Source organism: Balaenoptera borealis (genome assembly GCF_965194805.1).
Source record: "Balaenoptera borealis genome assembly, chromosome: 2".
NCBI lineage: Eukaryota > Metazoa > Chordata > Mammalia > Artiodactyla > Balaenopteridae > Balaenoptera > Balaenoptera borealis.
In genome coordinates, this window is record NC_138867.1 from 178,840,078 (window position 1) to 178,865,349 (window position 25,272).

The 25,272-nt window shown below is 40.0% G+C and overlaps 1 protein-coding gene across 5 annotated transcripts; it reads left to right on the top strand.

Annotated features, from left to right (window-relative positions):
* On the top strand, window positions 1-24,255 carry ZNF558 (zinc finger protein 558). 5 transcript variants are annotated; one of them, XM_082381967.1, is made up of 11 exons: window positions 1-244; window positions 1,058-1,145; window positions 8,268-8,354; window positions 8,477-8,593; window positions 9,235-9,360; window positions 9,918-10,006; window positions 10,646-10,732; window positions 10,944-11,070; window positions 16,556-16,651; window positions 17,164-17,246; window positions 17,749-24,255. In XM_082381967.1, the coding sequence occupies exons 5-11, from the start codon at window positions 9,330-9,332 to the stop codon at window positions 18,529-18,531; spliced, it is 1,296 nt and encodes a 431-aa protein (XP_082238093.1). In that variant the 5' UTR covers window positions 1-244; window positions 1,058-1,145; window positions 8,268-8,354; window positions 8,477-8,593; window positions 9,235-9,329; the 3' UTR covers window positions 18,532-24,255. The 5 variants fall into 5 exon arrangements, with proteins under 5 accessions (XP_082238093.1, XP_082238091.1, XP_082238094.1 ...); XM_082381965.1 differs by having other exon boundaries at window positions 8,477-8,586; XM_082381968.1 differs by lacking the exon at window positions 8,268-8,354 and having other exon boundaries at window positions 8,477-8,586.
* Window positions 24,256-25,272: the final 1,017 nt, after the last annotated feature.

A 25,272-nucleotide genomic window follows, 5' to 3' on the forward strand; every position in this document is an offset into this window, starting at 1 on the left:
AACGAGAATACCTCGTCGGAGGCTTGGGTGCAAGGCCGCCGCCCCGCCCGCCGCCCCGCCCGCCGCCTTAACCCAGAGCCCCGCAATGCCCCGCTGTCTGCGGCTGCTAGGCACCGGAAACTGAAGTCCCTGGCTACAGCCCGAGACCGGAAGCGGAAGCGCCGGGCGGTGCTGAGGAAAGAGTCGCGGGGCGGCTCACTGCGCTGTGTGTAAAGTTTTCTCCGCGGGGGACTGGGTTTACGTGGTACGTTCGGCCTTAGTGCGAGGGTCAGGACTCTGTGAGCGGCGGGCAGTCCCGGGGCTCCCGTAGGAGTCTAGGGAGGGGCATGGGTCTGGGGCACCCCCGTCACAGGCTCCGGCGTTCCTCCCCTTTTCCCGCGAGCCGCGTTTCGACCCCTGGGGCCTCAGGCTCATCCCGCTGGTTGGCCCATAGCGTCCGTTTCCTCCTAGCTCTGGGCGCCGCCGTCCCCTCCTCAGAGTTCCCCCTCTCCCCATCACCTTTTCCCGGTGTGACTTTGCCCCCTAGGGGACTTTTAGTCACGTGTGGAGGCATTGTTTTGGTTGTTACAAATGGGAGGGGCTGCTACTGGCATCTAGTGTGTGGGGGCAGCGGATGCTGCTGGACATCCTACACCGCACTGAACAGCACCCGTGACAAAGCATTATCAGTAGTGTCGAGGTTTGGAAACCCTGCTCTAGGGTCTTACAATCTTCAAACCCCAGAATGAACTTAAAGGTTAGCTGAGTCACTTTTAGCGCCCCTGAGTGACAAGCAGTATTAAAAGCGTCTGGAGTCACAAAAAAATCACTATCCAGCCAGATGAGTTCAGCAAGGCGAATGAATGCACACCGCATGAAGCCGCTTTCTCCCACTTGGAGAGCAGATGGCTGGATAGGAATCAGGAAAATCCAGTCATAGCCAACAATTACACGTTAAATCAGTACAGTAAATACAAAAAAGAAAAGCGAGTGGTGTGGCCTTTCCATCCAGCAGCTGTATTATGCCCTATAAAAGGCCTCAAAAGAAATCTTTGTACCCTTCTTTTTTTTCCTACAGACAAGTTATCTCTGGAGTTCAAGTGTGAGTTGAAACCAGCCTCAAGTTTCACCTGTCCTCACTGACCCGTGGATTTCTGTGTGACCAGGTGAGTACCATGTGGAACTTGTAACAACAGGTGCCAGCAGCCTCAGCTGTGCAGAACTGCTAATAGGCCTTCCCTGTGCTCAGGTGTAAACACAAGGAGTCACTAAGAGTGAGGGCATCTTAAAAAAAAAAATGATTTATCTTTGATGGATTATATTCAAGGGAAAGATAGTAAGGTGTGTGGTGATGCGAGTATAAATAAGTAAATACAGTTATGTGCAAATAAATACACGTTAAACAAGCATGTAAATAACTATAAATAAGTAACAGAAATGTAGATTTACTTGCATTCCATAATACTAAAAATTTTAGGATTTTATATATAAGTATAAATATGTAATTTTTTTATGTGTATTTCAGGATTACTCAACAACATTCCTCAGGCCCAGTTCAGTTTGACTTCTAAAACCCTATAAATCTTCCACAAAGATTCAAAATATAGGGGTACATAGGGGAAAAATAATTTGAACTTCTTTATATTGGCAACAGAAATTTAAAATTGAATTGACCAGCAACCAGATGTATTTTCTGTTTGCAAGTGTTTTCTGTTTGGTTTTGTTTCTTCTTTTGTTTTTTGTTTGTTTTATTTTTTCTTCATGATATTTAAAATCACTTGGAGGAATACTAAGCAACAACTTGCAGATTGAAGGGTAGGGCAATAGTTTCCAAAGATTGTACTCTACAACTTGGCTTCTATAAGAATTAACTTTGTTTCTCTAAACTTTTATGAAATAACAGTCTGGTGATTCATATTGCAGATAGTCATCTTGAGTAATTTTATATTGTTGGGTTTTATCAGTTGTGTGTGTGTATGCGTGCGCCTTTGTCATTCTGTCTTTCCTGTAACATTCTTAAGGGGAATGCTTGCTTGTCATGCAATAGATATTCTTCAGGTGCACTATTTATGGTGACCAACCATGCTCTTTTATTCAGGACTGAGAGGTTTGCCAGGACACAGGATATTTTGGGTTCAAATTAGGATTAGAACTCTAGGCAAACCAGGATGGCTCATCCTCTCCATGAGTTAGGCCTAGGGCCAGATGTATAGGGACCCTGGAGAACCAAACAGACTTTGTCCTGCCTCTGTGAGATGTATATTCTAATACGGAGTTTGGGTTTTAAACAATTAATGGCAAGAGTGATGGGAGAGCTTGGCACAAGAGAACTCAACCTGAGGTTAACAGGGAAGCCCTCCTGAGAAGAACTGATATTTATAAAAGAGCTAAAGTTGGGACTGGATTTAGCTAGTCATAGGGCTCAACAGAGCAGTCCAGGCAGAAGGAGCTGCATGTGGAGAGCCTCCGAAGAAGAGAGCCTGGTGTGCTTCATGACCCGAGAAGACGGGATGGCTGAGGCAAGCCGGTCAAGGGATAAGGGGCGCGAACCAGACTGAAATGGTGAGTGGGCAGGGTCCGGTCAGACATCACTGTGGACTCTGTTCTAACACCAGGGGGAAGACAGCGAAGAGGTGTGAGCAGAAGAATGATTGGACTGTGCACGTGGATTAGCATGGACTTCAGGATTACGAATGAAGACTTAAGAGGCAAGATATTAGGGAAGTTTAGGGAATGAGATGATTATTCCCTAAGCCTGGATGATGGCTGTGGAGTTGGAAAGAAGAGAGCTTGGAGTTTAGAACTGAGAGAATGTCCTGGTGTTTCCATTCATTTATGCATTTGTTAGGTGGCACAGAACTCTTTCTGTGCTCCCAGCTGCTGGCTGTGCAGTCTTGCAGGCATTCCCCTCACTCAGGCCCCTTTTCACCCCACTTTGCCTCTCACAGGGCCCCTTCTCCACATGCTAGAAGAAGGGCAGACCTGAGTATGTCTAGGGCTGGACTACTAATGGCTACATGTAGCCATTAGCCACATGTAGCAATTTCAGTTAAACCAATGAAAAATGCTATTAAAAATTCATTTTCTCAATCCTACAAGCCACATTTCAAGGAGCCACATGTGACTAGTAGCTACCATGTTGGACAGAGCAGTATAGAACATTTCTTTCTTTTTTTAAAAAAAATTTTATTCAATTTAAAATTTAAGAAAAGAAAAAAAACAGTTCACCCATTTCTCCTACCCCCATCCCCCACCTCTTGCAACCACCAGTCTATTCTTTATGAGCTTGTTTTTGTTGTTGTTGTTCTTTAGATTGTACGTATAAGAGAGATCATATGGCATTTGTCTTTGTCTGATTAATTTCATTTAGCATAATGCCCTCGGGGTCCATCCATGTGTGGCAGATGACAAGATTTCATTCTTTTTTATTGCTGAATAATATTCCATTGTATATATACCACAGTTTCTTTATCCGTTCATTCATTGATGGATCCTTAGGTTGTTTCCCCATATCTTGCTATTGTAAATAATGCTGCAGTGAACATGGAGAGAGAGAGAGAGAGAGAGAGAGAGATCTTTTTGAAAAGTGTTTTTGTTTTCTTCTGATAAATACCCAGAAGTAAAATTGCTGGATCATATAGTAGGTCTATTTAAAAATTTTGAGGAACCTCCATACTGTTTTCCTGAGTGTTTGCACTGGTTTATATTTCTCACAGTGCACAATGGTTCTCTTTTCTCCACATCCTCACCAACACTTATTTCTTGTCTTTTTCATAGTAGTCATTCTAACAGGAGTGAGGTGATATCTCACTGCAGTTTTGATTTGCATTTCCCTGATGATTAATGATGTTGAGCATCTTTTCATGTACCTGTTGGTCATCTGTATGTCATCTGTGGAAAAATGTCTTTTGCCTTTTTTTTTAATCAGATTGTTGTTTTGCTATTGAGTTATATGAGTTCTTTGTATATTTTGGTCATTAACCCCTTATCAGATATGTGATTTGCAATTGTTTTCTCCCATTCAGTAGGTTGCCTTTTCATTTTGTTGATGGTTTCCTTTGCTGTGCAGAAGTTTTTTAGTTTTATGTAGTCTCACTTGCTTATTTTTGCTTTTGGTGTCAGATTCAAAAAATCATCACCAAGACCTATGTCAAGGAGCTTACCACTTATGTTTTCCTCTAGGAGTTTTATGGTTTCAGGTCTTATGTTCAAGTCTTTAATCCGTTTTGAGTTAATTTTTGTGTATGGTGTGAGGTAGTGGTCCAGTTTCACTCATTTGCATTTGGCTCTCCAATTTTCCCAACAGCATTCTTTGAAGAGACTGCCCTTTCATCATTGTATATTCTTGGCTCTTTTGTCATAAATTAATTGGACATATGAGTGGGTTTATTTCTGGGTTCTCTATTCTGTTCCATTGAGCTATGTGCTAATACCATACTGTTTTAATTACTATAGCTTTGTTATATAGTATAAATCAGGGCGTGTGATGCCTCTAGCTTTGTTCTTCCTCAAGATTGTTTTTGTGGTTCCATACAAAATTTAGGATTGTTCTATTTCTGTGAGAAATACCATTGGAATTTTGATAGGGATTACATACTGCTTTCAGTAGTATGGACATTTTAACAACATTAATTCTCAATCCATGAGCACGGAATATCTTTCCATTTATTTGTGTCTTCTTCAATTTCTTTCATTAATGTCTCGTAGTTTTCGATATATAGGTCTTTCACACCCTTGGTTAAATTCCTAGGTATTTTATTCTTTTTGATGCAATTGTGAACAGATTGTTTTCTTAATTTATTTTTCTGATAGATCATTATTAGTGCAAAGAAACAGCAGATTTTTGTGTATTGATTTTGTACCCTCCAACTTTACTGGATTCGTTTATTAGTTCTAACAGTTTTTTAATGAAATCTTTAGGGTTTTATATGTAAAATCATACCATCTGCAAATAGTTAAAAAGTTTTACTTTTTTCTTTCCAATTTAGATGCCTTTCATTTCTTTTTCTTGCCTAATTGCTCTGGTGAAGACTTCCAATACTATGTTGAATAAAAGTGGCAAAAGTGTGGGCATCCTTGTCTTGTTCCTGATCTTAGAGGAAAAGATTTCCGCTTTTCACCATTGAGTATGTTGTTAGCTTTGGGCTTATCATATATGGCCTTTATTATGTTCAGGTGTGTTTCCTCTATACCTGCTTTGTGGAGAGTTTTTATCATAAATGGATGTTGAATTTTGTCAAATACTTTTTCTGCATCTATTGAGATGATCATATTTTTTCTTTATTTTGTTTATGTGGTGTATCACATTGATTGATTTGAACCATCCTTGTATCCCTGGAATAAATCCCACTTGGTCATGGTGTATGATTACACCATGGTGTATGATTTAATTTATTGTTGAATTTGGTTTGTTAATATTTTGTTGAGGGTTTTTGCATCTGTATTCATCAGGGATGTTGACCTGTAATTTTCTTTTTTTGTGGCATCCTTGTCTGGTTTTCAGTATCAGGGTAATACTTTCCTTGTAAACTGTGTTTGGAAGAACTCCCCTCTCTTTTGTTTTTGGCAAGAGTTTGAGAAGGATTGGTATTAGTTCTTCTTGGAATGTTTGGTAAAATTTATCTGCGAAGCTGCTTGGTCCTGGACTTTCGTTTGTTGGGAGGTTTTTGATTATTACTGATTCAGTCTCCTTGCTAGTGATCAGTCTGTTTAGATTTTCTGTTTCATCAGAGAAATAGAAAATATGAACTGCCATGTTGGACAGAGCAGAAGTATAGAACATTTCCATCATACCTGAAAGTTCTGTTGAGCAGCACTGGTATAGAGTGGCCCATCCTCTGACCCTCTCTCAACACTGACTCCAGGTGCAGGAGTCACTGAATCTGTAAACTGAACAGAGACCCTTCCTCCCCTAATAGGAGACTTCAGCTGCCAGAAGACGTGGAGAGGGTACTCAGGACCTGAGAGTGTCCTGGGCACCTTCCCAGCCTGCTTTCCTCTTGGGGCTTTGGGGGTGTCTGGATCCCACCCCTCCTGTCACTCCTCAGCTCATGACTGTAACTATTCCTAAAGGCAAATTGGGTTCCTGGTGGGAAGAATGTAGACTTCTTCCACCTGCAGAGAGTGGAGAAGTTCTTCAGCAGTTATCTGGGTCTGCTGGAGTCACACTAAGACCACAGGGAAGATTTGGTATGAGAGGCTGTTCAAGTTTCCTATGGCTGCTGTAACAAACTACCATAAACTTAGTGGCTTACAGTAACACATTTATTTTCTTGCTCTGGAGGTCAGAAATCCTAAATGGGTTGGCAGAGCTGCATTCCTTTTCCATCTTGTAGAGACCACCTGTATTCCTTGGATTGTGGCTTCTTCCTCCATCTTTAAAGCCAGTGAGAACATCTTTAAGTCTCTCTCTCTCTCTTTTTCTCTGACCTCTGCTTCCATTCTCACATCTCCTTCTCTGACCCTGACCTTCCTGCCTCCCTCTTATAAAGAAGAACCCTTGTGATTTCATTGGGTCAACATGTATATTCCAGGATAATTTTTTCCATCTCCAGATCCTAACCTTACTTACATCTGCAAAATCCTTTTTGCCATGTAAGGTCGCATATTCACAGATTCTGAGGAGTAGAGCGTGGACATCTTTGGGGCAGAGGCATTAATCTGTCTATCCCACAAGCCCAGGAGTCAAAGACTGTCAGCAACAATTTTTCACCTGGACACTCAACCGTAGTGTCCAGTGTTCCTCTCCCTGCACACACTCACTTTATTGCTTTTATCTTTTGGATGCAGGAAGGACACAGACACCTTGAGAAGCTGGTTTTATGGAGTTACGTTGTATTCTGTAACTCCAGGGAGAAGAGGCATTCCCTTATAGAAAGGAAACATTCCATTTCTATTGCTTTGTACCTTGATTTTGTTGTTGTTGTTTTTGTTTTTCATTTAAATTTATTGGAGATAAAACTCTCCATCAATACCTAGAGATTGTGTCTTTCTTTTTTTGGCTTCATGCTTCTTCATTATGTGGATATTCTGTAGTTTACTGAACCAATTTCCTATATATAGCAATTTGTGTTGTTTCCAATCCTTTGATATTATAAATAATGCTACAGTGAATAACCTCGCTCATGTCTTTTAGGATTTGTGTATCTTTCAAATAGATTCCTTGTAGTGTGATTGACAGGGCAATGATAAATGTTTTTGCATTTTGCTTGAGGATAACAAATTTCCTTCCACAGGTGTTCTACCCCAACAGTGCATGAGAGTGCTTTTTTCTACAGCCTTGCCAATGAAAGATGTGGTCCCCTGTGTCTTTGTTGATCTGACAGATAAGAAATGGTATCAGTGTAGTTGCAATCTACATCTTCGTTCTGTGAATAAGATCAATGGTGATTCTACTGATTGAATTGGTAGTGGTGGAAACCAAATTAAACTGTGTCTCAGAGTGGGTGGGACATGAGGAAATGAGACAGAGTAAAAAAAAAAAAAAAAAGATGAGAGAGACAGACTGGGTGGTAACTAGAAAGAAAACTATGCCCTTAGGATAAATTTGTCTCACTACCAAAAACACTTCATTGAGTTTAAATGGTGTGAGGGAGTCCGGTAGAGTGGGAGAGCTTGAAGCGAAGTGTCAAGGAGAGAGAATCGATGGTGTCCGCTCCTAAAAAGGCAGATGGAGTGGAACACAGAACAGAACTGCAGAGCCCACTGTTATAGAAAAGGCAGGTCCTGGTTTATAACGAGAGAGGCAGGAAACCATGGTGCAGAATATAGTTTTGGTGGCAAGATACGAAGGTAGATTCCTTCTCATGAAGATGACTTTGAGAAGTAAGGTGCAGGACCATCTGCTGAAAGTGAGGGTGTATTTGTTATGTATTGCTGCATGACAGATCATCCCTAACCTTAGTGACTAAAACAATAATCATTTGCCATCTCTCACAGTTTTTGTCGTTCCGGAATTCAGGAGCAGCTTAGCTGGAAGGTTCTGGCTTGGGACTTTCATTAGGCTGCAGGAGGTTATCAGCTGGGACTGCAGTCATCTGAAGGCTTGACTGGTGCCGAAGGGTTCACTTCCAAGGAGGTTCCCTCACATTCTGGCACATCAGTGCTGACTGTTGGAGGGGACAGTTCCTTTCCAAGTATGTCTCTCCACAGCGCTGCTTGAGTGTCTTTGAAACATGGCAGCTGCCTTCCCTTAGAGCAAGCAGTTCAGAAGACCAAGCAGAAGCTACAGTGCCTTGTAGGGTTCTACCCTCAGAAGTCACCTCCACAATTTTCTGTTGGTCACACAGGTCAACCCTGATTCAGTGTGGCTGTGAATACCAGGAAGCTTGGATCATTAAAGCTATTCGGGAAGCTGATAACCATAGAGGGAAAAGGTGAGGCTGTGTGAGATTTAAAGAGATAAGAGAAGAGTTCATGAGTAGGAAGTTACATTGACTTATAGAATTGCCCTGCTGTGTTGAGGGCTCTTTTCACATTGCTGACCGTGTTTTTCTAGAGGTGGCAACATGACCACTCTTGTGCCGGTTGGTCTGCCCAGATGTTGCCGTGGAGCAGGCAGATGATTGGAATCATGCCTGGCTGGAGTTCTGCTGGGCCAGAGTGAAGGTAGGAGGTAGGGGTGAAGAAATTTGTTGAAATGAAGGACGGTGAGACCCAAGCTGGGAAAGTAAAAAATGAGGAGAGGAGGTGGCTCTAGCAGGAGGGTAGGAGAGTGTGTGGACTGAGACCTTTGCGTGGGAGAAGAACACATATAGTGAAAGAAAAACATGAATGAACAAGGTCGAAGTTTGGGAGATTGGCTTCAGAGAGAGAAATTTCTGAACTATTGTTGTAGGTGTAGAATCATGTCGGGTGATGACAAAGTCTGGGGTGGTGCCTGGGGAAGTGCGTGGCCAAGGTGGAGTGAGGACAGACTTCGTAGTACTGTGAGGGTCACCCTCCTGGGCTCTGATGTCATTCGAGTGCGGTAGGATGAGAGGTTGAAAGAATATTGGGAGTCAGGGGCCACAGTCTCCAGTGAATGAGGGGTTGTAGCTGGGAATGTGTTTGTGACAACCACGTGGATGGGAAGAATGTGCCCTGAGACTCAGTGAAGCTGAGGTTTTAAGGTAGATGGAGCAGTAGCCACCACTGTGGGCAGAGGCAGACGCATTTTGAAGGAGGAAACGGTGGACAGGCTAAGAAAGATTCATCCTCAGTAGCCTGGAGAGGGAAATTGGTTGTGAACACTTTGTGCTTTCCCGTTCATTCCAGAGCCCTGTCCTGAGTGCACTGCGGGGATAAGAGGAGGAGCGTCCTCGTTCTTCCGCTCCCTGTTGCCCAGGAAAACTTACTGTCTGAAGCACAGGATGGCCACCATGGTTCTGTCCCCCACTTGTGGTGAGTTTGGGGGTCAGCCCTCAGAGCCCCGATGTTAAAGGCCCCTGCACCACAGAGCAGGTAGAGGGAAGGGACTGAGAAGTTGAGGCAGGTGTGTTACCCCAGGAACCTGGACGTCATTGGTGCCTGACTCTGTGGTTCTTGGGATTTGGGACTTAGCTGGTTTGAGTGTCTGTGGAGATGTCACCTGCGTGGCAAATGTGTGGGAGCTTTTGAATTATACTTCTAATTCTTTCTATAAACTGAAAAAAAAAATAATAGTGGTGTCCTTTGGGACTTCAGTTTCTTCATCCGCAAAATGGAAATAGTAGTCTTTTCCTCCAGCGTGGTGGGACGCTTGGCCCTATTTTCTGGCCCTGGGTGAGAGAGTGCTCTGTTCCGTTTTCCTGTGGAAGCTGGGTGTGGGTGTTTGGGTGTCGGTATGTGCTGTGTGTGGGAATAGTCATTTGTGTCTGTTGGGGATGCAGTCAATCACAAGTAGGTGAGGGAGCCTCCAGATTTGTGAGTGTGAGAACAGGGGGCAAGCCTGGATTCTTGGGACATTTCTTCTTCTCCAGCTCAGTCTTCCCCGTACCCAGCCTCTCACAAGAAAGGATGCACAGAGGAGGAAGGGTTGGCTAATGGCTTCCTGACACACTGGTTACAGGTGAGTCAGATATTCCTGTTTCCAAATCATTATTCCTTTGACCAGAAGTTGGACTTGTTATCCTTCAGTGACCTGCAGCATCAGAGTCAAATCAGGTCTTCGGGCATCTGATGGAGGGTTTGGGGCAACCCAAACAGTGTTAGCGTATGTCAGCATTTACTGCAATGTAGAGGCTCCTCCAGGGTCACTGTCTACACCATGTTCTGCTGAGAGTCTTTTTTTGTTTTTTGTTGTTGTTTTTTTAATTTTATTGAAGTATAGTTGATTTTCAATGTCATGTTAATTTCTTCTGTATAGCAAAGTGACAGAATATATATATATATATATGTGTGTGTGTGTGTATATATATATTATTTTTCATATTCTTTTCCATTATGGTTTATCACAGGATATTGAATATAGTTCCCTGTGCTATACAGTAAGACCTTGCTGTTTATCCATCCTATATATAATAGTTTACCTCTGCTAATCCCAAACTCCCAATCCTTCCCTCCCTACTCTCCTCCCCCTTTGCTGAGAGTTTTAAGGGGAAGCTAAGGAAAGACATGACTGTGCCCTAAACTCAGGCAGTTGGTGATGGCCGTTAGGGCATCATTCATCCATTTACCAAGTACTTCTCTGATTTCTGCACTGTCCTAGGCCTATGCTCATCCTTTGAGATTGAGGGGAATTCGATTGCAGGATGTCACAGTCTCACTGGAAAAGAAAATCACCTGTGTGTTAGAGGTACATTTAACATTGGGGGTGAGCATGAATAGACAGGAGAAGAGAGTTCAGGGCTGACCCTAGGAGCAGTTGAGAGCAGAGATCAGAACCCTGCCCATACAGCTTCTGCTTTGGATTCCCTGTTCCTACTCCTTTCTCATCCTTGGCTCTTTTCCTGTCAACATTGGTGGGGTTGGTCCTTGGCTAAGCCGTGATGTTTGTGGTGGTTTAGGACTTGGTGACTTTCGAGGATGTGACTGTGGAGTTCACCCAGGAAGAGTGGGCACTGCTGGACCCTTCTCAGCGAACACTGTACAGAGATGTGATGCTGGAGAACTGCAGGAACCTGGCTTCACTTGGTAAGCCTGACATCATTCCTGCATTTATTTAATGACTCAGGTAACAAGACTTTTTAAAAATTGAGGTATCATTCACATAACATAAAATTCACCATTTTAATCGTTTTAAAGTATGCAGCTCAGTGGCTTTTGATAAATTCACAGTGTTGTGCATCACCCCTAAAACCTGTACCCATTAAGTGGCCAGTACCTGTTACCTTCCCCACTCCCCACTACTGGCAACCACTAATTTGCTTTCTGTCTCTATGGATTTGCCTATTCAGAGCAGTTCATACCAATGGAATCATAAAATGTGTGATCCTTATGTCTCATTTCTTTCAGGCAACTTTATGTTTAAAGGTTTAACTATGTTGTAGCATGTATAGTTTCTTTATTCTTTTTTATGACTGAATAATATGCTATTTTATGGATATATACCACATTTTGTTTATCCATTCATTTGGTTGATAAACATTTGGGTGGTTTCCACTTACTGGCTATTGTAAATAATGCTGCTTTGAATATTTGTGTACAAGTCTTTGTTCAAACACCTACTTTCAGTTCTCTCCAGTATGTATCTAGGAGTGGAATTCTGGGTTATAGATTACTATGTTTAGCTTTCTGAGGAACTGCCAACCTGTTTTTTACAGCAGCTGCACCAATATATGAGGGTTCCAGTTTCTCCATATCTTCCCCAACATTTGCTTTTTTGAATATAGCCATCCTCTTGGGTATGAAGTGGTATCTCACTGTTGTTTTGATTTGCATTTCCCTAATTACTAATAACACTGAACATTTTTTTCATGTAATTGTTGGCTGTTTGTATATCGTTTTTGGAGAAATGTCTATTCAAGTTCTTTGCCAATTTTTTAGTTGGGTTATCTTTTTTGTTTTGGGGTTTTAGAGGTTTATTATATTCTGAATACTAGATCCTATTTGCAAATGATTTCTTCCATTGTATGGTATCTTTTCATTTTCTTGATAGTATCCTTTGATACACAAAAGTTTTAATTTTGACAAAGTCCAATTTATGTACTTTTTCCTTTTTTTTCTTATGCATTTGGTATCATACCTAGTTATTGCCACCAAGGTCCTGAAAATTTACCTCTATGTTTTCCTCCAAAAATTTTATAGTTTTACCTTTTCAATGAAATCTTTTATCTATTTTGAGTTAATTTTTATATGGCTTAGGAGAAATTGTCAGCTTCATTCTTTTGCATGTATTAATCCAGTTGTCCCAGCATCTTTGTAGCAAAGACTATTCTTTCCCCCATTGAATTGTTTTGGCACAATTGTCAAAAATTATTTGACCATAAAATGCGAGTTTATGTTCTCTCAATTATTTTCCATTAATCTGTGTTTAGCATTGTGCCATTACCACATTACCATTGCTTTGATGTCAGTAAGTGTGATTCCTCCTATTTAGTTCTTTCTCAAGACTGCTTTGTTTATTCAGGATGCCTTGCAATTCCATATGAATTTTAGGATCACCTTTCCATTTATGTAAAAAAAGCTGTTAGAAATTTGATAACGATTTCATTGAATCTGTAGATGATTTTGGCTATTATTGTCATCTTAACAATATTAAATTTTTCAATACATATCCTCTGTTGCTTATTTTTAATTTGCTTCTGTTGTGGTCAGAGTAGATACTTTGTATGATTTTATTGTTTTTAAATTTATTTAGACTTGTTTTGTGGAATAACGTGTGCTCTATTCTGGAGCATGTTTTACATGCACTTGAGATGAATGTGTATTCTGTTGTTGGGTGAAGTGTTTTATGTCTGTTAGGTCTAGTAAGTTTATAGGATTGTTTAAGTCCTCTGTTTCTTTGTTGGTCTTTTAACTAGTTGTTCTACCCATTATTAAAAGTGGAGCATTGAAGTCTGCAACTATTATTGTAGAACTCTATTTCTCCCTTCAATTCTGTCAGTTTTGAATTTGTGTATTTTAGACCTTTGTTGTTAGATACGTATATGTAATTATTATATCTTCTTGATTAATTGATCTTTTAATCATCATATAATATCTTTTGTTGTGTCTTGTGAGAATTTTTGTCTTAAAGTCTATTTTGCCTGATGTTAGTATAGTCACATTCTCTCTTTTTTAGCTGTGGTTTATATGGAATATCTTTTTCCACTTGTTGACTTTCAGCCTGTTAGTGTCTTTAGATATAAAGTGAGTCTCTTATAGATAGCATATAATTGATTATTTTCTATCCATTCTGCCAAAATCTGCCTTTTAATTGGACAGATTAGTCTGTTTACATTTAATGGAATTACTTATAAAGAAGGACTTAGTTGTGTCATTTTGCTGTTTGTTTTCTACATGCTTTATATCATTTTTATTCCTCAGTTCCTCCATTATTGTTTACTTTTGTGTTAGGTATTTTCTCGTGGACCATTTTGATTCCCTTCTCATTTGTGTTTATATTTTTTAGTTATTTTCTTAGTGGTTGCCTGAGGGATTGCAATTATCATTTTAATTTTAAACAATCTATTTTGATTTCATATCAGCTTATTTCAACAGTATACAAAAAATTAGCTCCTGTATATCTGTGCCCCTCCTTATGCTGTTTTTTGTTTGTTTGTTTTTTACAAATTATAACTTTATACATTGTTTCATTAACATGGATTTATAATTTTTAGTTCAGACATTTCTCTTTTAAATCATATTAGAAAAAAAGAGGAGTCATAGCCAAACATACATGAGTTACAAACCAAAAATAAACAATTGTTTTTGACTTATATTTACCTATTTATTTTCCTTTATTGGTGTTCTTTATATCTTTGTGTGGATTTGAGTCAGTATTCATTGCCCATTCATTTGAGCTTGCAAGTCTCCTATTTGCATTTCTTGTAGGATAGATATGTTAGTGACAAACACTCAGATTTTGTTTATAGGAATGTCTTTATTTCTTTATTTTCGAAGGACAGAATTTTTGGTTCTTTTTTTTTTTTTTTTTTTTAAAAGCAGCTTGAGTATATTATCCCAATGCCTGTTGCCTCTGTGGTTTCTGATTCAAAATTATCTATTACTCTCACTGATGGTCCTGTGCACATGATGAATCTCCTCTCTCTTGCTGCTTTCAGGATACTCTGCCTTTGTCTTTCCAGAGTTTGATTATATGTTTCAGGATGGATTCTGACTCTTTGAATTTATCCTGTTTTGGGTTTGTTAAGCTTCTTGGTTGTGTACATTTATGCCTTTCATCGAATTTGGGGAAGTTTTTAGCCATTATTTCTTTAAATATTCTTTCTGCCCCTTCTCCATTTAAGGGACTTCTATTATGTGTATGTTGGTATGTTTAATGGTATCCCATGGGTCTTTTAGGTGCTGGTCGTATTTTGTTTATTCTTTTTTTCTTTCTGTTTTTCAAACTGAGTAATATAAGTTGTCCTATCTTCATGGCTACTGATTCTTCTTGCTCAAATCTGTTGTTGAACCACTCTTCTGAATTTTTCATTATAGTTATTGTACTTTTCAATTCCATAATTTCTGTTTGGTTTCTTTTTATAATTTCTGTCTCTTTAAGATGTTTTCTCTTTGGTCAGAATTTGTTCTTATGGTTTCCTTTAGATCCTTAAGCATATTTAAAACAGTTGATTTAAATTCTTGGTCTCGCAAGTCCAATGTTTGGACTTCCTGAAGGATAGTTTCTACTAAATTTTGGGGTTTTTTTCCTGTAATGGGCCATACTTTTGTGTATTGGCCTGCCTTATAACTTTTTGTTGTTGAAAACTAGACATTTGGAATATTACAACATAGTAATTCTGGAATCACATTTTTCCCCATCCCTAGAGTTTGTTGTTGTTGCTTGTTTTAGTTGGTGTGGTATGTATGTTTAGTGATATTTCTGAACTCATTTTTGTAATGTCAGTATTTGTTGTATGTGGCCACTGAAGACTCTGTTCTGTTAGCTTAATGGTTAGCTAGTGATTTATCAGATTTCCTTGAACACTTGGAACAAAAAATAAAAAACTCCTAGTCTCTCTATACAGGGGCATACCTTCAAAATCAAGCAGTTTATAACTCTGCCTTAGTTTTCACTTCCTGTTTGTGCAGAGCCTGAAGGTCTGCCAAAGGTGAGGACTTAGTGCCCTCTCATGTCTTTTCTGAGCATGTGCCCAAGCCTGGGTATGCACATGGCTTTCTAGATTCAAAGGAGTATGAGGGAGCTTTTCAGAAAACTTCTCAAAAATTCCCCAAAACATTTTATTCTATACTTTTCCTCCAGGCTTCTTGGTTTGCCTTTTGCTTTCCTTTGCTGTTTCTACTTGCCTCAGGCAGTAGTGGCTAATATATTGCCTTTTAATGTCTTCAGCACATGCCTGCTGGGTAACCAGCTCAGCCTTCAGAGAGTTTGGGGTTAGATAAGTAAAGGCAAGCCCTTTGAGCCAGTCCTTCAGGGAGCCACCAGAAAGGTCAAAACAAACAACCACAGCTTGTTGAGAATAAGGTCCATCCTACTCCCTCTAGTACTAGGAGTTGTCTGCAATGTCACAGCCAAAGCAAGGAGTAGAGGATGAGGCAAGGGTCAGTTAAAATGTCAGCTGTTTTTTGTCTTTGATTAAGTATTTTCCTGGTTGCTGTAGACTTTTGATAAGTTTTCAGAGTTGCGATAAAGTTGTTCTGACAGTTTTTGCCAGTTTGTTCACTGTTTTTATAGAGAAGGGGACTTCTGAAGTTCCATATTCCATGATTTTCATTGTCATCATTTCTCTCAAGACTTCAAGCATGTGTCTGTTTCTGGGTCTGTTACTGGGGTGTAGGAGTACAGTGATGGAGACAGACATGGTCCCCATGCTCATAGAGCTTTCTGTTTAATTCCTTCCCTATGAACTGAATATTTCCTTACCCTGACTTTATATTCTCCATATTTAAAAGCTTTATAGCTTTTGAAGTGTGTATTTAAACTTGGGCATGATTCCTTCCCCACACCACCACTACCAGATGGAAGATGTTAACTACTTGATGACCATGAGCACATAGCCTCAGGCCTCCTGGAGCCTAAGGACTGATAAAGTTAACCCTTGTGACACCACCCTGTTCCCTCATCATCAGCCAATCAGAATTGTGCACGATCTGATCATGTACCTTGCAAGCCCCCTGCCCCCACCCCCCCCCCACCCCCACCACCTGGCTTTTAAAAATGCTTTGCCAAAACCCTTCGGGGAGCTCGAGGCTTTTTAGGGCATGAGCCACCTCGTCTCCTTGCATGGCCTTGCAATAAACCTTTCTCTGCTCCAAAATAAATAAATAAATAATTTTTTTTAAAAACCTGGGCATGGACTTTGGGCCTATGTGTGCCCTGTCACCTGGATATTGAATGAGTTGCTTGTATTTTTGTTTCCTGAGAGTTACTATATTCATTAGAATTTAGATGTAATTATTTCATTGCTCCCAAAGCCACACTTGCCCGTCTTCAGAATTCTTGGCTTCAGTTTCATGCAGTTGCTTGTCACTTGCACAGCCCCCCTATAACACATCTTTTTTCCACAAATAGGGTATCACGTTGATAAACCCAGTCTGATCTCTCAGTTGGAGCAAGAAGACAAGGTGATGACAGAGGAAAGAGGAATTCTTCCAGGCACCTGTCCAGGTGAGCACTAGGAAGATATGAGAAATAGTCTTTTTGAGGAATAGCTGTAGCCAATGATTCAGGGCATGGGAGTATTACATTCGGAAATGCCAATCACGGAACTTTGTAAAATGTCCTTTTTTCTGACAGAGATGGCCACGAACATTTGTTATGAGCTTCCTCATGCACCTTCTTTCTTTCCTCTTTAACTTTCTGTTCAACATCTCATACTTTACTTTGGACTCAGTGGGGGAAAAAATAAAGACGTCTCTTTTCCTTTTTAAATTTAAGTCTCATATGAGCTCTTTATCCGATTCCTTCCTACTTTACCTTCCTGATAATTCCTCCCTTTGTAAATCTCTGATCAGTCCTAATCCTTTTAGAATCCTTTTTTAATACCTGTAATTTGAATACTCATATCCCTTTCATTGCAAACTTCCTCAAAAACCCTAATCCCTCAGTCTGTCTATACTCGTGTGTACTTTTGTATTTCTTTTCTCCGTCAACTTAAATTTCTTTTCAATTTGTTTCAGATTTGGAGACAGTACTTAAAGCAAAATGGTTAACTCCTAAGAAACATGTTTTTAGAAAAGAACATTCTAATGGTGTAAAAGTGGTAAGACTAACATGCTTGATTGCTGTTTTTTCACAGTAGGAGAATTCCATAAGATAGAAAGCCACAGAATAAACAGGAGAGTCATTAAAGGGAAATGTCATTTACATATGAGATAATGGTGTCTCAGGAGAGATACTGTAAATCAGTTGTGAATTTGGAGAAAACTATAAATTAACTCCAGACTTGTTTCTTTACTAAGAGTTTCCACAAGTAAATATTTCCTTAAATGTGATTAAAATATTGACTGTTGAAATATAAAGTGGTCTTAAATTTATCAGAAAATGCTCTGTGAATATGATAAGGACTTGTGGCAATGTGTCTCTTTTTTTTTAACTTCTAAGAGCTCAAACTGGGCAGAAGCCCAGTTTGACAAGCATTTAAAATAGGTAACCAAAGCATCAATTATAATAATGTAACAGAATTCCTGGGAGAGAGAATTTGTATAACAGCATTGAATATTAAAAAATATTATAAATTATAGTTTTCATTCATCTCTTAACAGGAGAGAAGTCATCTGGGAGTGAAACTCAATGAATGTAATCAGTGTTTTAAAGTCTTCAGCACAAAATCTAACCTTACTCAGCACAAAAGAATTCATACTGGAGAAAAACCCTATGACTGTAATCAGTGTGGCAAATCCTTCAGCAGTAGATCCTACCTCACTATTCATAAGAGAATACATAATGGGGAGAAGCCCTATGGATGCAATGACTGTGGGAAAGCCTTCAATGATCCTTCCTCCCTCAGACTGCATGTGAGAATCCACACTGGAGAAAAACCCTACGAATGTAACCAGTGTTTTCATGTCTTCCGTACTAGTTGTAACCTCAAAAGCCACAAGAGAATTCATACGAGGGAGAATCACCATGAATGTAATCAGTGTGGCAAGGCCTTCAGCACAAGGTCCTCCCTTACTGGGCACAACAGTATTCATACAGGAGAGAAACCTTATGAGTGCAGTGATTGTGGGAAAACCTTTAGGAAGAGCTCATATCTCACACAGCATATGAGAACTCATACTGGAGAAAAACCCTATGCGTGTAATCAGTGTGGGAAATCCTTTAGCAGTAGCTTTTCTCTTACTGTGCACAAGAGAATTCATACCGGTGAGAAACCCTATGAATGCAGTAACTGTGGGAAAGCCTTTAATAATCTCTCAGCTGTTAAGAAACATGTAAGAACTCACACTGGAGAAAAACCCTATGAATGTAATCATTGTGGGAAATCTTTCACCACTAACTCTTACCTTTCTGTGCACAAGAGAATCCATAACAGGTGGATATGACTACAATAACTGGGAAAACATTCACTGATTTCTTATCTCTCAGACAACTTGTGATAACTCACACTAGATGTATGAGTTATCTGTTGCTGCATAACAAATTTCCCTTCAAAACATAGTAGCTTTAAACAACAAACATATATTATCTATAGGTCAGGAATTCAGAACCAGCTTAGCTGTGTAGTTCTAGCTCAGGATCTCTCATGAGGTTGTAGTCAAGATGTCAGCATGAGCTACTGTCATCTGCTTTACTGCTGGCTGAGGAGTCCACTTCCAGAATAGCTCAGTCACATGCCTGGCAAGTTAGTGCTGGTTGTTGGCAGGGAACCTTCATTTTCTCACCATGTAGGACTCTCCACAGGGCTGTGTATCTTTATGACATAGAAGCAGGTTCCTCCCAAAGCATTTGATTTAAAGAAGAGCTAATGCAGAAACCACAGTGTCTTTTATGACCTAGTCTCAGAAGGACATATCATCACTTATTCCATATTTTAATGGTCACACAGACCAATCCTGATACAGTGTGGGAAGAGACCATACTCAGTATGAATACCAGGAAACAGATTGTTGGGAACCATCTGAGAAGTTTTCCATGAAATCACTGATGTAAGGCCTTCAGGAGACCCTCATTCTTTCAGTCTGTTCAGTATGAAGTAATATTTAATAACTTTCGTGTTAATTCACCCGTGAAAGAAACCTCATGAGTCCAGTCTTTGTGATAAGCTTTCAGCTCAAATTCACCCTAATGTACACAAAAGATTAAGTATTAGGTATAAATCTGAGGAATACAGTGGTGATATCTAGGGAGTCATGTGACAATTCACACTAAGGGGAAAATCCTATGAATATCATCAGAATGTAAAAGTCTTCAGGGACACTCATCCCTTAGAACACACGTGAGGAATCACTACAGAGGAACACTCACTCATATAAGGAATGTGGAAAACCCTATAGCACAAGCGTTTACATTATTGAACAGAAGATGAAGAGATTCCGAGTGCAAGTACTATGGGAAAGCCTTCAATGTTCTCTCAATTTTTAAGAGATATGATGATTTATTCTGGAGAGAAAGTCCCATTGAATGGCATCAGTATTGGAAAGCCTTCCATTTTCCCACATTCCTTAAACTGTGAAAAGTCGTTGCAGAGAAACTTGTGAGTATAAAGAATGAGGGAATGCCTTTAATGATAGCTCTTACTTTAGGAAAACTATTAAATTCCTGGATGCAAAACCTGTGGATTAATTTTGGGAAATCTTTGGGTGAGTCCTGTCTGTTGACTTCTGAGAAGTCACGCAGGCGGGGAACCCTAGAAGATACTCAACATGAGATTGCCTCAGCTCTTTTCTGAGTGGCCACAGAATACTTTAAACTGGGAATGAAAAGTGTAAATATTATGAGCATGGGATTACCTTTATCAGTGTCTCATCCTTAGGGTGGGGCAACTAGCTCTTTAATTTTCAGTCTTTGCTTAAGTATAAACATTTATATCTATAGCTATACCCTAAGATAAACCTTAAATTATGTTCCATAGTTTTATATGTAATATGTTTATCATCATTTACTCTAAAAATATTAACACATTGCTTATTCATAAAGGTATTTCTGATTATCTCCTGAGTGATTTAGATTATCCTAGTAGAAATTAGATTATATTTGCTACATACCTTTTTCTAATTTAATGACATTTTTATCAAGTAAGTGGACTTTATGATGTTCAGATATAGTATGTACATTCAGGTTGGTATTTTTTTTTCTCTCAAGCTTATTTAGCGATAGATGTGAATTAAAGTCTTCCACCGTTGTTATGGATTGACAAATTCTTTTTGGTAATTGTCATTTTTTCTTTACGTATTTTGATGTAAATAGGTACATAAATGGTTAGGTATTGTTTTGTGAATTGTTCTTTTTTATGTAGGGGCCGTATTTTTTCATAGCAAAGTATTTCAGTACAATAATAAATGGTTGAACGTTTATATAGCTCTTCCCAAAGACCACGCACTCTTCTAAATGCCTTATGGATATTAACTTAGTACTCAGTATAAGCTTAAGAGAAGTGTACTATTAATATCCCATTTTGCAGATGAGAAAACAGTCATGGTACACTTAACATTACTTGCCTAAGTTCACTGGCTAGTAAATGATAGAGCCCATATTTGAATCCAGACAGTCTGTGCTCTTAACCACTAGCCTATTTATTGAGTGTATTCTATATGCCAAGCACTGTTTGAGACACTGGTGTCTATAGCAATGAATGAAACTCAAGTTTTGCCATTAAAATACATCCTAATGGTTTTCCCTACAGAAAAATCAAGAAAATATGTTGTTATAAGTGTGATGTAGAAAACTAAAGCAGTGTAAGATAAAGGGGATTGGGATCCTGCTATTTTAGGTAGAATAGGAAAGAAAAGTCTCCTAGTTAAGGTGCACTCGAATAGAGACCTTAATGAGTTGGAACAGTGAGTCACATGAATTCGTGTGGCAAGAGCGGTCTTGGCATATGCCGAGGCCCACACCACGGAGGCCAGTGTGAATGGAGTAGAACAAGCTGGGGACGGTGAGGGAGTGGGAGAAGATGGAGTGGCAGAAAAGACTTGGTGGATCCTGCTCTTGTTGGGTTTTATGGGTTATTGTTAGGACTTTCCCTTATACTTTCAATGAGTTGGCCTCTTAGAGCCCCAATAGGAAACAACTGAGACGTTCAGACTAGGGCAATTCAAGTAGAGTTTTCGTAAAAGGGCTACTTACAGAGTAGTGTAGGAAGGATGTATCAATAAAAGGACCACAAAAGGCGGTTGGTATCCAGTAGCTGGTAAAGGCAGTGCTCTAACACCCCTAAGCCTGAAGGGGCAAGGGGAGGGAATGATTATTGAAATCCAGAGATAAGAGAGGAGAGAATTGTATTCCAGGAGCTGAGAGGATGACAGGGGTGGTGTCCAGACCCAGGTTCTGTAAGAAATAGCCAGTGTCAGACTTCAGTCTCTTTCATCCTCCTGTTTCATGCCCAGGCTCCCCATTGACTAAACCCAACCAGAAGCCATAAGGCAAGAAAGCCCGTTGATAACAGTTCATACTGACTAACCTTCTAAGATGCAGCAAGGTAGAGTAAGTGGGTTCTCTGGGGGGGAAGAAAACCAGAACTCACCCCTTTTGCTTCTTAGAATCTACTCTTAACAGTCACCTGGGTGGAAACTTCATGTCCCTACCCAGGAATTCCATCAACTAGCATCCTGGGTGCTGTCAAAGTGCTGATATACTCCCATCTGTGGTCTAAAATAGTCTCCTCTACAAGTGTTCTTCAAGATGGATATGGGGTTCTTGGGAGGAAAGTGCAAAAAATAACCTAAGGGTCCTGGTTCCCAGAAGGCGAACACTTCCACCGGGAGACAAAGTAAGAGCCCCATTGAACTTTATGGCTGCTATGAGGCCAGCACACAAGGAAAGACGTCACCATGGCTTTTGGCATGGGTAATTAGTCCTGTCACCCAGAAGATGTGGGTTTTCTATTATACAGTGAGGGCAAAGAAAACGTTCGGCATTCAGGTAATCCAATGAGATGTCTCTTGATATTCTTTTCCCAATTTTGTTGATGAACAAGTGTAGCAGCTCTATCCTGAGAAAGGTACGGTGACCAGGTGTTCAGACTCCTCGACGAGGATCTGGATCATCCCGCCAGGTAAGCCACCTAGACCAGCGGAGATGCTAGTCAAGGGTGAAAGGAATGTAGGGTAGGGTAGGGTAGTAGAGGAACGTGATGATAAGTGTCAGTTGCAGCTGACGCTTAGAACAGCTGAGAATAGCTGCTGTGGACAATTATCTGTAGTTTGTCCCATTTATCTTTCTCTTGTAAATTTCTCCAGTCAACAGGAGCAACCAGAATCCTATGTGCATTCGCTGTAAGAAGCAAGTACATCTGAGTGGCATAATTGGAGGACCATAAGGGAGACCAGCATATTTCCCAGTTTCTTCTTTTAGGACTAAGTCACTTCCCCAGCTGCTGGAAGTGTTGGCTGCTAATGGCTTATGCTGACAGCCTCTCTGGGAATTCCCTTGGGCCAAAGAAAAGTGCCACACCTAAGATTATGGCAACTGTCCAGGGGCCAGTCCACTTCCAATGACTGGTTCATTTGGGGGGTACAAAGGTACAATTACTTTGCCTCAATCTGAGACACCCCTGAAGGGTCAGCCCCAGCTCCGGAACTCCCCATGGGATCAAGGGTAGTCTTCATTTTTAAGTTATCACAGTTCAATCTCTTATTCTGCTCAATCCCGGTTCTCTACTTTAGAGATAGTTACCTTAGGCAAGTGACAAATTTTTCATGCCAAAGTTTTTTCATCTGTAAAATGGAAACAATAAGAGTGCCTACTTTTTAGACATATACTAAGGATTCAATTAATACATGTAAAGCACTTAAGAGACTTCTTGGCATATAGGAAACATTGTATATTTATTTCATCTTTTATTATGAATTAATTAAAATTCACTGTAGGATTATACTGAGCAAAATAAGCCACACTCAAAAGAGTAAATATTGTACAGTTATATTTGTATGAATTTCAAGAACAAGCAAAAAATCTGTGATAGGAAAGTAATCAGAACAGTGGTTGCATCTAAGCTCAGGTTGTGAGGGAGGAGCAGGGATTGAAGAGACCTGAAGGAACTCTATGGGGCAAGGAGAATGTTTTGTATCTTAGGAGCACAGGTACAGCATTTGTCAGAACACACTGAACTGAACACTTAAGATCTGTACATGGTACTGTATGTAACATACCTAAATTTAAATCAGATTAGTGCCAAGTGAAAGGAGCCAGAGACGAAAAGACATTTATTGTATAATTCCATTGTATGACATTCTGGAAAAGGCAAAACTTTAGGGAAGGACAAATCAGTGGCTTCTAGGGGCAAGGAGTAAGAGGGGGTGTGGTGACCACAAAGGGGCAGAACAAAGGGATTTGAGAGCGATGAAATTGTTCTGTTACAAATGTGTTGATGTTCCTGTGCGTATCATGTTCAGTCGTGACTGTGTCGATGGATACACAACTCTAGCATTTGCCAAAACCTACAGAACTGTACCACCACAGAGAGTAAATATTATTGTGGGTTTAAAAAGAAAAAATTAATCCCCCAGATAGTGGAGGGAATGCAGACTATAACAAATGAACCTAACTGTATGACAAATGAATAACATAACCACAACGAACGGGGCAAAAAGGAAACCAAATTTACTTTAGAAGACAGTTTTGATTGGGTAATGTAAAGTTGAATACAAAAAGAACTGTCCAGAAATTCTGTACTCTAAAAAAAAATTGTTTTACAGATGACACGCGTTAGCACTTCTGAAACTACTTTGTGTGTATACTAGTGTTGAACAACTAAGTAAATATATAGTAGAATATGAGAGCTAATTTCTCACTGTCAAAGAAAGATGCTTTAAAAACACATTAAACCGGGGCTTCCCTGGTGGCGCAGTGGTTGAGAATCTGCCTGCCAATGCAGGGGATACGGGTTCGAGCCCTGGTCTGGGAAGATCCCACATGCCACGGAGCAACTAGGCCCGTGAGCCACAACTACTGAGCCTGCGCGTCTGGAGCCTGTGCTCCGCAACAAGAGAGGCCGCGATAGTGAGAGGCCCACGCACCGTGATGAAGAGTGGCCCCCGCTTGCCGCAACTAGAGAAAGCCCTCGCACAGAAACGAAGACCCAACACAGTCATAAATAAATAAATAAATAAGTAAATAAGTAAGTAAATAAATAAATATTAAAAATAAATAAATATAAAAATAAATAAATAAATATATAAATAAATAATTATAAAAATAAATAAATATAAAAATAAAATAAATAAATATAAAAATAAATAATAAATAAATAAATATTAAAATAAATATATAAATAAATATATAAATAAATATAAAAATAAATAAAAATAAATAAAAATAAATAAATAAATAAAAATAAATAATTTTAAAAAACACATTAAACCAATACCCCACTAGAGATGATGGGAACCACTGCAAGCAACCCCCCAATCCACCCCCAAGATGGGAGCTCCAGCAGGTAATGCTCAGTCTGCATCCAACAGTAGAGCCCACAGAAGCCCTATGAAGTGATCACCTGTCCCCTCACCCCCGACACGAGGCATCAGGACCTCAGACAACTGTCATTCAAACACAAATGATGGAGTCCAAGCAAACAAGACCTGCATCATCCCGAAACTAGACATGATGGGAACGCCAGCAAACATCCCTCCCCACTCACTTCAATACTAAACATGACAGCAGCCCCATAAGTGAGTCCCTCAGCCGATTCTCAACCCCAGCTCAAAGACCGACCCCAACTATATACACAATATAGACAAGGGGAGGCCCAGGAAGTGACTCTTCTAGTCATTCCCTCCCTTCTAGGTAAAAGACCCCCCAGTCCCCTGACTAGAGATAAATGGAATCCCATGCAATTGTCACTCCAATTCTCTTCCAAAGTTAGAGACAATGGGATCTCCATCCAGTGAACCCCTCCCTGTCACACCAACGCTTGAAAAATGAGTGCACCAGACAGCAGTGAGTCTCCCAGCACCAGAGAAACAAGAACCCTCGCCTCATACCACCCAGTTACTCCAACATCATAACGGTTCCATGGTGGAACGTTCAGCAAGTGATCCCCCCCGTATGTCTTCAAGGTTAGAGATGATGGAAACCCCAAAGAGCAATTTACAACTCCCTACACACTAAAGAAGAAAGGGCACCCA

Bases quoted from the DNA above. Each gene is read 5' to 3' on its own strand.
- ZNF558 (XM_082381967.1), top strand. From the start codon at position 9,330: ATGGCCACCATGGTTCTGTCCCCCACTTGTG. The intron at 9,361-9,917 runs GTGAGTTTGGGG...CTTCTTCTCCAG, and splicing joins GGTTCTGTCCCCCACTTGTG to CTCAGTCTTCCCCGTACCCA. The intron at 10,733-10,943 runs GTACATTTAACA...GTGGTGGTTTAG, and splicing joins AAATCACCTGTGTGTTAGAG to GACTTGGTGACTTTCGAGGA.